We start from the raw sequence: 14,572 nt of genomic DNA on the forward strand, positions 1-14,572 counted from the left end.
TCGACCAGTCACACAATGCACGAGACAAAGTTTCGCTTGTGAACTTCGAATATTTTCTACGTTTTTTTCTCCAAGCCCTACGATGCCGCCCAAACGCCCTGTACCTTCTAAGGCTTCTGGCAAGGAACCGAAGCGCCAGAGGAAGGTCTTGATGCTCCAGGAGAAAGTTAAGGTGCTCGATATATGCTTCGGGAAGGACAAAGGTTTGCTGCGGTTGGACGAGCACAGCCAAACCGACCAGACCCGACAAGTCGATCTCCAGCACCTCGAACACGATCACTGCCAAGGCGACCAGACCAGACGAGTCGATCTCCGGCACCTCAAACCCGATCATTGCCAAGCCGACCAGACCAGACGAGTCGATCTCCGGCACCTTGAACGCGATCATTGCCAAGCCAACTAGACCAGACGAGTCAATTTTTTTGGGAGGCATCCATTCATTGCGGATTTTCACTTCTCGCGGGGAGGTTTGGAACGTAACCCCCACAATAAACGGGGGATGACATGTGTGTGTATATATATATATATATATATATATATATATATATATATATATATATATATATATATATATATATATATATATATATATATATATATATATATATATGAGGCGCCGTGAGGAGGAGTGATGTAAGGGACACATCGGCCATTTTGGAGTTAATGCCAGAAAGCACTATTTTAACCCTGACCCTATAATCATATCATTAAAAAAATGTCGCTTACATCACTCCTCCTCGCGAGGCCTCATATACATACATACATATGAAAAAGGCCCTGAAAAGGGCCTTTTTTAACAACTCTGAAATTTACATTATCTTTCAGTTTTTGGAAACCTAAGCTTTTATTTTAACCTCTGGCAGTTTACCGCTTGGCTTTGTACCATTTCAGGTTATTCATTGGACTTGAACTGATTCAATTTCAGTAAAAACTGGAAAAATTGGGGTGTTCCAAAACTTTTGACCGGTGGTGCATATACAGTGGACTACGTGTAAGTCGGCAGCGTGTAACTCGTCACTTCGCCTTCGTCGGCAGCGTCAAAAAGTCCTGAATTTATCTAATGTTAAATCCCTTTGAATAAAGTCTGTAAGTCGTCATCTCTAAGTCATCACTTTGTCTAAGTTGTCAGATGTTGTCCGTTCCCACGTAATGGAAACTCAAGTTAATTACCACGCCCGACTCGTCACATGGAACAGCTGCCTCGTGAGAAGCCCAATTTCATGGAATCGTGATGCGCGCTCATTGGTGTACACCGCCAGTGATAGGCTATTTATAACTGCGCTGTGTTCAGCTCAGTCAGCGACCACGGTGCGCCATCCCACACGCCATCTGAAGAGGTAGCCAGGCTGCGCAATGCAGTCTCTGGCTAAGGAGTAAAGGATCGATCAAGCTTAGTGTTGAAGTCCGATCATGGTTTTATATTGGCTTGTTTTGTACATTACCGCACTCACTTACACATAGGCATTGAGTGGTAGTCATCACCACGACGACTGTGTCATGTAATTTGTCGACATACCATTACCGATGGTATACGAGTTCTCTTACAGTTGTTCATTATCTTTACTTTTGATAAAGTGATTCATGAATTCCATCTTTGCTTGATCACTTTCCAACTCACCAATGAACCCCCACCTATGCCCCGAGGATTGTGTTTCCCTTTTGGTACAATATCCGGCTTAGAGATTGCTGCGCCCTCTCACACGTACGTGTCCAGGCCACGCGCGACTGCATTCTTCACCCCACAGTCATCATGAATGCTCGCATACGCGCATGTCGTCACACGTCTAAGTTGTAACTTTTTTCTCGGTCCGGATGGTGACGACTTACGAGTAGTCTAGTGTACACGTACATATATATATATATACATATACATATATATACATATATATACATATACATATATACATACATATATACACACACAGTGTGTCCCCAAAAATGTACTCACATTTTGGCTCCTCATAACTCATTGAATTTTTCATTTATTTTCAGATCAAATTGACCATAATAATGGCAGAAGTACGACTCGGTTTTGAAGAAAGAAAATTTATCATAAAGTGCTACTGGAAGCACAAAAACATCATGGAAGTGCAAAGACAATTTAGAAGACATTTTCACAAAGATCCACCAACGTGACGCACCATTGCTCGCATCCGAGATAAGTTTGAAACAGATGGAACTGTGCATGACGTCTATAAGGAGCGTTCAGGAAGACCACGGTCATCAACCACCACCGCAAAGGAAAATCAATTGCTGGAAGCCCTCCACCGATCCCCACGGAAATCTGTACGACAAATGGCTCGTGAGACAGGAATCCCAAAATCAAGCGCCCATCGCATTTTGAAGCGAATTAATTGGAAAAGTTACATTCCAAAATTAATCCACGCTCTAAATGAAGACGATCCAGACAGGAGAGCTGAATTTTGTGAGTGGTTCCTGGGCAAATGCGAAGAAGATGCAGCATTTTCATCCAAAATTGTTTGGAGTGATGAGGCCAGCTTCAAGTTAAATGGCTCAATTAACCGACACAATTGCTCCGACTGGGCTGCTAAAAATCCGCATGTAACTATGGAACACCATTTAAACTTACCAGGGTTTACTGTGTGGTGTGGGATATCAGCATTGGGCATCCTAGGGCCATTATTTTTTGAACAAACTGTCACTGGGGATGTTTACTTAAACTTGCTGCAGGAATCCGTCAGTCCACATGTCGAAGAGATATTTGGTGATGAAGAGATTTACTTTCAGCAAGATGGAGTACCTCCCCACTACCACCGTGATGTAAGGGCCTATTTCGAAGCAACTTTTCCGAACAGATGGATTCGGCGAAGAGGAAGTGTTGAATTCCCTGCGCATTCCCCAGACCTCACTCCAATGGACTTTTTTTATAGGGGTATCTCAAAGATAAGGTTTACGGCTCAAAACCAGCAACAGTCGATGAGCTGAAAGAGGAAATTGAAAGACAATGTCTTGCAGTTTCAAATGAAATGATTTGTAATGCTGTTGAATCCATTGGTCCACGTTATCAGCTGTGTTTGGAACGTGATGGTCGTCAGTTTGAACATTTGTAAACATGCATTTATCCATTTAACCATTAATCTTGTTTCTAAGTCAATAAACAACACATTTATTATCATTTAAAGAGTGAGTACATTTTTTTTTAGGACACCCTGTGTGTATATATATATATATATATATATATATATATATATATATATATATATATATATATATATATATATATATATATATATATATACATACATATATGTTGTTAGTCTTTCGGCTGCTCCCGTTAGGGGTCGCCACAGCGGATCATCCGTTATGATCCCCATACTGATTTAGCATAGGTTTTACGCTGGATGCCCTTCCTGACGCAACCCTGGTCGCCTCTTATGACAGGGATAAGGATTGGGTTTCGCCATGATTCCAGGCTGCCCTACACCCTCTCATAGCACGGCCCAGTGCAGAGCACCCGTCCTCAAGCGATCCTCCAACCCAAGCCTCCGAGTAGCCGGATTACAGGCGCACGCCACTACGCCGGGTTATATTTATATATATATAAATATATATATATAGATATATATATATATATATATATATATAAATATATATATAAATATATATATATAGATATATATAAAATCTTCAGAAGAGTTAAAATCCCATCTTAAGTTTGCTGGAATCTCTATATGCCACCACTATGTGAAATTTTACAATACGATGTAAAATATAAGGAAATAGAATGATTGTAAGAACAGCAGTGCTTTGGGGGATTATAACCAATGGTCACTTTGTACATCCAACTACAGTAACACCAAAAATAGTTTAATCGGTATTGGGGTTGGGAGGGGGGGTAAAAACAGGTTGGGAGGATGTTGGGGGAGGGAGTGTGAGGGACAAAACAAGTAAATAAAGTGAAATAAAACCAGCAAAGACAGTGGAGAATAGAGAGAGTGGAAATTTCCCGTGTTGAGATATCAATGGGAGGGACATTGTCGTCGTCAATATTTTGTCATCACTGCCGTGACATTGAAGTCGTTGCAAGGTCAATATTGCATATCCTCGAGGATTTATTGAAATTAAACTTCAGGCATAAAGGTAAACAATGACAAAAGAATGGAGCGACTACGAATTATACAGTAAATATAACAAAGGAAAGCAAATAAATAACTTTCATACTTCCTTAATATACCAATACTTTTGAAAAATCAGTGTGTGCGTTTGAGAGTGTGCCCGTGCATGTATATGTTTTTTTTCCCAACTCACTTTCTATCCTCCTCCATCTTCCCTCTGAAACAAAAAAAAAAACATGAATGAGTAACAATGTACAAGGGTGAAAACCACGTACTTCACCGTGGTAAGCAGATTGCTTATTTCGAGGAAATTCTACACGAGATGCTCGGGTTAGACAATTACAGAGGGGGGGGGGAGGAGAAGAAGGAGTGCGGAGATACACATAAAGAGCGGAGCAGATCAGCCGGGCCCTGCAATGAGCACAATGCCATTAATCATTACCCACTATCCCGTATCATACACATGACACAAAGCACAAGTTTTAAAAGGGTTGGCATGTTCTTTCCTGACATTGACCTGCATACTGGGTCAGAGTGATAAGGTCACCCTCATAACGGAGGAATCAATGCAATTTGGAAAGCAATTTGAGCACGGACCGCGATGTGACGGAATTCCAGGCACTCACATGATGTCCATAAGCTTGAAGCTGAGTTGTTCGGCGGCCATGCGTTCATCATGGGGGATTCCACGTAGATTGCTCAGTTCATTCTCACCATACAGACTTCCAAGGCCCATCTCACTCTTGCTCCTGCAGCCAGAAGCGAATGGCACAAGTTAAGAGTTCGTAAAAATTTCTTCTGTCGAATGAACCAAAGGCAGTTGGCGAGAGCATAGAAATTAAAGTGCTCAACAATGACAGTATTTCAGTGAGACCTTTATATGGACATTGTGAAAGATAAGGAATTGCCTGGGGGGGGGGGGAAGAGGCGGAGGGAGAAGCTTTACAGAGAGGAGATGGGCCCAGGAAGGGGTCATATATAAACCCGTCTATTCGTCGCTCTCCCTCGTGCAACTTGCCAGCCATCTTTTGGAAACATTTTCAAACAACACGCTTCACACTGGGCATTGTTTGTTCGCTTGTCAGAGCTGACAATACAAATGCAATACTGAGCAGAGGCAGGCTCTTTGACCTTTTAACCTTTGTATCAATAGCTGCTATTAAAAATGGAGTAAGAGTTGTATTAAAAGGGTAGGTGATAGTATTACCCTGGTTAACTTCAAAACTCCTATCCTGCTCCTGCTAGAATGACAATGGCAATTGACCCAGTGTCGTGGTTCTGCTGATTTAAGCTTCAAGGCCAAATGCGAAATTATTGGAAAGTGAATAAGAGGGACATGGGCACAGAGATGTAGTCAAAAATGATGAGAAATGAGAAAAATTAATGTTTTAACAAACTATAATTTTGTGCAATGATGGATGAAATAAACAGGATGTTAATCAAGGTATGCTAACTGCTGTGGGAAGCAAGGAGAAGCAGAGGTTTCAGGCGTTAACCCCTCCTTTTGTTCAGAAAAACGGTTAACACGCAAAACATTAATTTGTCCTTCATCCCCAATGTTCAGCATTCCACAATCAACGTTCTGTTGATTTCATCCATTGTTCTAACTGTCCGCCTTCACGTATAGACACCAGCCTTCACCAGCAAGACCAGTTCTCCATTCTGTAATCTTGTGTAGTTTGGTGAGAGAGCTCAACAAACATGGTGGTTAGTCAGTGGCACGGTCCACGAGGGGTTTTGGACCACGGACATGATTGAGTCATACGAGAAGGCTGCTATTTGTTGCCGTTTGGGCGCCTTTCAATTCAACTCACAACCTGTATCTTTGCTCAATAATCAAGTTCCCATGTGCCCCTTACTGGGAATAATTTCCCACTAAATAAATTTTATATTTACAATGCATTCAGATATGGCACAATGTTAAGAAGGCAGAACACGGTGACATGCTACGAGGCGGAGAATCAATTTAGTTTCCCCTCCATTGCTGAAGGAAAGGTCCTGCAGCAGCAAAACACGACATAGATGTTTGTCCCTTTCAAAATAGTGTCCAGCTGGAGTCATATTTTCCCAGAAACATTGAATTTCCTGAAGATAATGTAATGGAATTCATGCTGGTTGAAGACTGAAACCTTTCAAAAAGGGAAACCTCTGAGCCACCCTCCTAAAATAGCTGAGGTGGAACACATAATCAGGCATCGGACATGGGAGCACAAGTACCTGTAGTCAAGCAGTTGGTCATCAATTACTTTGAGCACAAAATCCTGAGCTTCATCCAGTGTTTGCTGTGGAATTTCATCCTTTTGCTTGCTTTCATCTGTATGGGGTACATGCACAAGCACTCAAAAATTTGGCTAAAGGCTCACAAACCCCACGAGCAAACAAACATCAAAAGCGTCGTCAAGTTACTGTTTTTAATTTGGGAATTTTTGCCAACAAAACTAACGAAGAGTTGCATTGTGTGACTACTGTACAACTATGATTGCACATGGCCCACTCCGCTCCTTGAGGGGGAAAAAAAAAGTTTCCATGGACAGTATTGTTAACGCAAAGCCATCAGTTGTCACCACAACCACCAAAACAAAGGAACAGTGTCAATAAACCAACAGGAAGCACCTATGATAACAGCTATTACTTAACTATTTGATAAAACAAAGCCTGCAGAGCGAGATCAAAACACTGCAATAACCTCTAAAAACAACCAAAGGTTTCCTTGTTTCTTTTACAATCATCAAATTTATAAAGAAGAATGTTTGTTTGTTTGTTCGTTCGTTTATGTATTTGCACCCTGCAGAAACCAATGCAACCAAAGTTTGAATGACCTCTTTTTTCACCCAGAGGAAGGTCAAGGGCTATGTTTGGATGAAAAAAATTTTTTTTTTGAAAAATTAAAAAAAACAACATTTTAAACAAGATAATTGGCCTTCAAGCCTCGATCAGGACTTGTGCAAATACACTGCCTGCATCTTTTTCCCAGAAGTGATCGAGTAACACGTATTGTGATGATCGTACGTTGAGGTTGTTGTGGTTTGGTGTCAACACAAATTTAATGATTATAGTGTTTACACATGTGCCTGTTATTAAAGAGATTACTTTACACAGGTTTATTATAAAAACTCTGAGTTAAGGCCTCAAGCAAGTAGGTTGCTTACATGCTGCCACGATTGAGTAATATGTATTGTGAAAATCATGTGTTGAGGTCATATTATGTATGCAAGCCAATAACGGAAAATGTGTATTCTCTTGGTACGTTTCTCCCCTGCATCTTATCCTCCCCATCTCTGTATGATCCGTCTGTTGCTTTAAAAAAAAAAAAATTCACCGCATCACAAAGATCTGCACAGTAAGATGTCCGCTGGAACACTTCTGGAACTCCCAAGAAAACACTTCTGTAAAGAAATACGTTAATCTACCTTACCTGCATTATAAATACTGCCACATGCCACCAAAAAGACCCCTGATGGGCAGAAACAAATCATATGCAAAGAGAACGTCAGTCTACAGGTCACTTCAGACTCAAGAGCAGACACAGGCTCGGGTTGAGGATCAACGTGCAAGACAAGCCAGCCTCCAGGTCAGCTGAGACTACAAAGCAGACACAGGCTTGGGTTGAGGATCAACGCACAAGAAAAATAGCCTCGAGGTCAGCTGAGACAATAGAGCAGACACAGGCTCAGGGTGAGGGTGAGAATTAACATGCAAGACAAGCAGCCTCAAGGGCAGCATGTTGGGCAACCTTAGAATGTGAAGAATTTCGATACAAGTCCAAGCACATTTTGCAACACCCAAGATTGGGAATTCATCCAAAACCATACGGCCCACATTCCCCAAAATGGCATCCAGGAAATATTTCAATACATATTGCATTGAATTTCCCAGGCAATGCCAGGTATTTCAGCTAATTTGTCATAAAGGAAAAAAAAAGGAAGGTCAAGCAAGTAAAAGAAAAGACAATCTAAAGTCGTAACTCTCGTGGATTGTATTTAAGTGGATGTTTGTGATTCGATCATTTATCAAGAGCCAGAGTACACTGGACTGCGTGGGTTTTGCTTCTTCATCCGATCAAAACGTTACAATATTTCATCTGACAACATTTTGAACGCAACTATTGGCTGTTTGAATCCACAGGTTTCAAATCAGACACAACCAGCTTCTCCAAACTGTCCCAAATCTTCAGATCTGTTTCCTTCTGTATCCTTCTTGTCCAGCTCGTGCAGTCTCTCTTGCCCCCCCACCCCCCGCATTCTTCCCCATAGCCATTGTTTGTACAAGTTTACCTCCAACTTGGCTGTTGATATTTTCCCCCTCTCTCAACTGTTCCTTTTGTCCTGTTACATCCTGATCTGGTCAGTGTACAAGTAAGCCTGGTGTTGACAGTCGTTAGGGTGGCTGGCTTGGGATCTTCAGGTCAGTCCTGAGTTTGAGCCCTGTTGGGCACTGAATTAACACCAGGTGGGGTTGACTCAGCCCATCATCTTTTCGAGGTTGGCGAAATGAGTACCAGTGTACTGGTAATAGGGGCACTGCATCAGCAGCACAACCGCGCCCCAACAAAATGATATCTACCTGGCAGCCAAGCTGCCACACTCAAGAATAATAATAATAATAATAATAATAATAATAATAATAATAATAATAAGTGTGTGCAAGCTCTTACACGAGCCTCGACGAGATATACAGAAAAAAGCATGCAATGACCTTACATAGAACTGCAGATTCTGAGAGCAAACTTTCCAGGGGAAACAAAAATCTTAAAAGAAGATATTAAACCAAAGGATCAAGTCTACACTCTTACCAAGTTCATTCTGCAACGACTCAGGAAAGTTCACCTTCAGTGGCTGTAAAAGCAAGAGCACACCACACACACATGGTTTTAAATCAAAAAATATTTATGCTCAGGGTTTCAAAGTGCACCAATCTGCTTGGTCAATAATGGGAGGAGGGAGTAGCTCACCGCATGTTTATCGACAAAGAGCAAAAACAATTGCATCTGCTTCCGTGGGTCTTTATCCTGAAGGTACGCGTCTGCACTGAGAAAGAAGAGCTGTGGAAATGACGAGACAAGTTGCAGCATAAAATATAAAAGACACCGAAATTAACATCACACTAGAAAGTAGAAGTTGATGAAAAAATTATGTTAATAGATATGCCTCCACCAATGTTAGATGTCAACCCACGATTACATTTGATCTCAATTATGTCACATGAAACATGAAAGGTCCCTTTGGAAGGGGGTAGAGAGAGAGGGGGGGTAGGGAGAGAGTGGAGACAGAGACAGAGACAGAGACAGAGAAGGAGGAGAAGGAGGAGAAGGAGGAGAAGGAGGAGAAGGAGGAGAAGGAGGAGAAGGAGGAGAAGGAGGAGAAGGAGGAGAAGGAGGAGAAGGAGGAGAAGGAGGAGAAGGAGGAGGAGACGGAGGAGAAGGAGGAGAAGGAGGAGAAGGAGGAGAAGGAAGGGAAGGAGAAGAAGGAGGAGAAGGAGAAGAAGGAGGAGGAGAAGGAGGAGAAGGAGAAGGAGAAGGAGGAGAAGGAGGAGGAGAAGGAGGAGAGGGAGGAGGAGAAGGAGGAGAAGGAGGAGGAGAAGGAGGAGAAGGAGGAGGAGAAGGAGGAGAAGGAGGAGAAGGAGGAGGAGAAGGAGGAGAAGGAGGAGGAGAAGGAGGAGAAGGAGGAGGAGAAGGAGGAGAAGGAGGAGGAGAAGGAGGAGAAGGAGGAGAAGGAGGAGAAGGAGGAGGAGAAGGAGGAGGAGGAGGAGAAGGAGGAGAAGGAGGAGAAGGAGGAGAAGGAGAAGAAGGAGAAGAAGGAGAAGAAGGAGAAGAAGGAGAAGAAGGAGAGGGAGAGGGAGAGGGAGAGGGAGAGGGAGAGAAAGACAGACACAGAAGGGGAGATAGAGGGGTGGAGACAGAGTGGGGGTGGAGTCAGAGTGGGGGTGGAGTCAGAGTGGGGGGTGGAGTCAGAGTGGGGGTGGAGTCAGAGTGGGGGGTGGAGTCAGAGTGGGGGGTGGAGTCAGAGTGGGGGTGGAGTCAGAGTGGGGGGTGGAGTCAGAGTGGGGGTGGAGTCAGAGTGGGGGGTGGAGTCAGAGTGGGGGTGGAGTCAGAGTGGGGGTGGAGTCAGAGTGGGGGGTGGAGTCAGAGTGGGGGGTGGAGTCAGAGTGGGGGGTGGAGTCAGAGTGGGGGGTGGAGTCAGAGTGGGGGGTGGAGTCAGAGTGGGGGGTGGAGTCAGAGAGGGGGTGGGACAGAGGGGGGAGGGATAGAGGGGGGAGGGACAGAGGGGGGATAGAGGGGGGATACAGGAAAGACAGATAAGTAAAAGAGAACATCAGATGCTTCTAAACTTGAGTTATGGTCTGAAAATGCTTTTCAAAGGTCACATTACCTTTGACTTGTTCAATCTAAAACTGAATCAATTAATTTATGTATTACAGTCAATAATTCAGTCAATAATTGTATCAAGTTTGGTCAAAATCCCTTCAGCGGTTCACAAGTTATCACAATAATGAAAACCCGCCACTTTTAGCAAAAGGTAACATGACCTTTGAACCAAAAATCGAATCAGTTCATCTTTGCAACATAATACACCTTTGGACCAAGTTCGGTAAAAATCAGTCATGAAAATCTGCAACTTTCAGCTAACGGTCACGTGTCCTTTGACCCCAAAATATTTTAGATTCATCGTTGCATCATCGTAGTATACTCCTGCACCAGGTTTGTTAACAATCCCTTCAGTGGTTCACAAGTTATTGTGGTAACAACAATTGATCACGGAGGGATGGACGGACGCAAAGACAGAAAACCCGAAAACAAAAAGCGCCTTCAATGGTGGAGCCATTAAAACCTTCAGGTGTTTGTGCCCTCAATGCACAATTAATCCCAAATACAGCACAGACACACATGAGAATTGGAAAACGGGAAGATGAATATTTTCAAAAGCATGTTTCTGGTTCCATACACCTTTCCCGAATGGTGGGCACAAAACAATTTCTGTAATTTTATGATGCGTCCCAATCTCTCAATTAATAGCAAAGCACCTCTTCGCAATAGCAAATCCCAATTGCAAGACATACCAAGGGAGCTGGATCGTGCTGAGATACGACATATTGCAAAAAGACTGCCATGTGAGCCGGCTTTTCCTTGAGCTTCTCAAGACGGCTGAAAACTCCTTCATTGTCCACCTGGTTTTGTTGCAGGTTGGGAAAAGTGGAAACAGGGGAGAGCATTAACGAATAACAAAACAACTGTTCCCTCCCCTATTTGGTTGGATTCACCAGGTTAACACGAGGATTCAAAAACCCCAGCGAGGTTTCATCAATGATTTATGAGTGAGAAACTGATGGTTCAGCTCAATACCTGTTCATTGTCATACAGAAAATCTTCTTCTTCTGGCCCAACAATATACGGAGGAGCACTACTTGGCACAGGCTGTGGAATGGGATTATAGGAGACAAAAACTTATTGAAAAAAAATCTAACATCTTTCATTGCTCCTTCCTCACTTGAAGATGTCAATCTTCATGAAGAAATTCTCACTTCCATGAGCAAATCATATATATATATATATATATATATATATATATATATATATATATATATATATATATATATATATATATATATATATATATATATATATATATATATATATATATATATATATACATATATATATACATATACATATATACATATACATATATACATATATACATATACATATATACATATATATATATACATATATATATATATATACATATATATACATATATATATATATATATATATATATATATATATATATACATATACATATCTATATACATATATATATACACACACATACGAACACACACATTCGGCATTGATACATACATACATACATACATACATACATACATACATACATATACATTGTTACGGTTGTGGAAATTCACAGATCACCATTCAGGTTCCTCGAAGATCAGTTATGTCGATAAGTGTGTGTCCAGGTTAGATTTCCCCACCGATGTCTAACGGGAATTATTCGTGAGCCGTGCTGTGATCTTTGAGGTTGTATTATTCTTTTCTATCGTTAATTTAAACATCTCCTCACCACCTTCTCCACAACCACCAACATCTCCACAAACAACGGCATAGACGAAAAAAGTATTCACCAAAGGAAAACAACTCCATCACTCCCGGTTAAACAGAAGTTACGGTTAAAAGTATGCACCGCACAAGATCAACCAGAACACTCCCGGGTAAACAGATGTGACGGTTAAAAGTATGCACCGTACAAGATCAACCAGAACTCCCCTGGAATGTCCCCCCGCGCGCCGAGAAGGGAGGGGCGAACGCTCCGGGGTGATAAAAGGGGTGCGTTGGAGCACCGAGAGGCAGTTGAGTTGAGGAGAGGAGTCGCCAGCAGTTGAGGAGGGAGTTGGCAGCTGGCGGTTGGCGAGTGGGTGAGAGAACCCCTCTCCTTGGTCTCTCTCCTTGGTCTCCTTGGACGTTGAAGGCTCCGTTGGAGGCATTGTCGGAGGCGCCGTTGGAGTCAAGAGTGGAGTTGGGAGCTGGTGGAGTCCAGTCGAGTGCGGGCGGACACACCGAGGGTCGCCGAACCAGGGCCCAGCGAGTCACCACGAGGGTGGCAGGTAACCTGCACGGCCTCTCAGAGCCTTGCGGTCATCCCGGCTCCGAGGAACATTAAAGGCCTACGGGCCCTGTTCTCTCTTGTTCTTTTCTGGGGTTTTTGCATGGAAGTCTGTGGCGCCCTGTCCCATAAGTAGAACTGTTAAGTGCCTGTACATTACATAGTAAATAGACAACGGCTGGAGGTCTTCTTGCTCGTGTCTTGTCCCTTACCCCCCATAGCTTCATTGATTGCATACGTGTATGAATAAATGTCATTGTTTGAATATTCACTTGCTCGTTGCGTCCCTTCCTCCATTGAGCTGCCGTAATTGCGTTCGGAATAATAGCTGGATTTTAATAGCCGATAAGATAATAGAGTCCGACGGGGCTTGGCGATAATAAACCGCCCGGCAATCGCAAACGGTGCGAGCTGCTTAAAGTGGCTCGTGTCTGTATGGGTCCCGTTGAGGTGTAAATCCCCAGCATTTCTGTCTGCGCGAATACTTGGGTAAATCGACAATTCGGCGATCAACCCTGTCACGCGTGGACAGAAGAGTTGGCTGATTTACGGTGTGGTTAAAAACACACCCGTAGCTGGATTTCGGCATTGATCCGAAAGCTGCGACTGGATTGCCACGGTCGGTGTGTGCGCGGCCGCAATTAGCTAAAAGCGGTCGTCCGCATGGCGGAGTGGCGAGAACCACAACAATATATATATTTTTTTTACATCGTCGCGGCTCTTAGAAGAGCAAATGCAGTGAACGATTCAGGACGGAACAGACAAAAAAAAAGATTCGCAAAACATGCGTGCATAGAGAAGGAAACTCCAAAGAGGAAAAACTGGAAAATTATGAGGGATTTGGATGGGTTAACGAGGGTAAAAAGACCATGATCTGAGATTGTGGTGAACAGTATCTTGCAGACCTGAAGGGAAGGATGAGATTGAAGAGGATATGGATGTTGTCTCCACAGGTAGCGGAAAAAAAGAGGAATGAATGAGTGGAGGTCAGCAGTGATCCTGTATTTAGGTAGTTTTAACAGAAGGTTGATGGTGGATCGTGTGAGCCCTGCATAAACCTGGGGAAGACAAACCATGGAAAGGGCAGAGGGTGCAAGCCAGAAAGGAGGCGAAAGAAGACAGAGACCACCAACCAGCCTGTGAGGCAAAGTGCCCATAAGCCCATAGACTCAACTTCAGCATTGCTGGATTCCATGGATTGCTAATGATCGGAAGATTGCTAATGATCGGAAGATTGCTAATGATCGGAAGTAAGCCGATTGGTCTGCAGTTGAGGGAATAAGTTTTTGCGCCTTTTTATGCAGTGCAGTGATGTTGGCGAATTTCCAAGCATATGGAAGATAACCTAGCACAAAAGACATGGTGAAAAGGGCAGAGAGAGAGAGAGAGAGATAAGAGGATGTGCAAGACCAGCAGGGCAGGTTTTTAGGACATGTGAGCTGATGGTGTCTGGTCCAGTAGCAGAGTCAAAGTCGAGGGTTGAAAGAACCTTCTCCACCTTCTCAAGTGCAAAAGACAGAGTCCAGAAGCAGTCGGGTATGTCAGGGAAGGATGTGCACCAAGAGTGAGGGGTTAGGGGCACAATATTTGGAAGCAAACACAGAATTGAGGCATTCAGCCTTCTCACGGGTGGAGTCGGCCGTGGTGCCATTTTAAGAGCGGGAAGGGGAGCATACTCTGGAGACAGACTTAACAAGTCGCCAGCAGGTTTTAGAGGAGGGAGACAAGTTTGAAAGTTCATTCTTGAGGTTGGACAGATGTTTTCTGGCTCTCCTGAGAGTAGACACACACTGTTGTGGACATTTTAAAAGCACCGAGATTGCCTTTGGTTGGATTTGCCTTCCAGCAAGAGAAGGCAAGTTGTTTCAGAGCAACT

General features: G+C 43.2%; 1 protein-coding gene across 7 annotated transcripts in view; it reads right to left on the minus strand.

Moving 5' to 3' along the window:
• The window catches only part of LOC147031094 (rho guanine nucleotide exchange factor 11-like), a 193,948-nt gene that overhangs the window by 110,037 nt on the left and 69,339 nt on the right, over positions 1-14,572 (minus strand). For all 7 annotated transcript variants that reach the window (XM_085875811.1, XM_085875809.1, XM_085875813.1 and 4 more), the window contains 7 exons: positions 11,416-11,487; positions 11,133-11,240; positions 9,028-9,117; positions 8,869-8,911; positions 6,294-6,390; positions 4,703-4,825; positions 4,270-4,293 (listed from right to left, as the gene is read on the minus strand). In XM_085875811.1, the coding sequence (XP_085731937.1) occupies positions 4,270-4,293; positions 4,703-4,825; positions 6,294-6,390; positions 8,869-8,911; positions 9,028-9,117; positions 11,133-11,240; positions 11,416-11,487 (557 nt within the window). The remainder of the gene's footprint in view (positions 1-4,269; positions 4,294-4,702; positions 4,826-6,293; positions 6,391-8,868; positions 8,912-9,027; positions 9,118-11,132; positions 11,241-11,415; positions 11,488-14,572) is intronic.

This window comes from Eptatretus burgeri, chromosome 3 (assembly GCF_056783735.1).
Source record: "Eptatretus burgeri isolate ZD-2024b chromosome 3, Ebu_testis_v1, whole genome shotgun sequence".
Taxonomy (NCBI): Eukaryota; Metazoa; Chordata; class Myxini; order Myxiniformes; family Myxinidae; genus Eptatretus; species Eptatretus burgeri.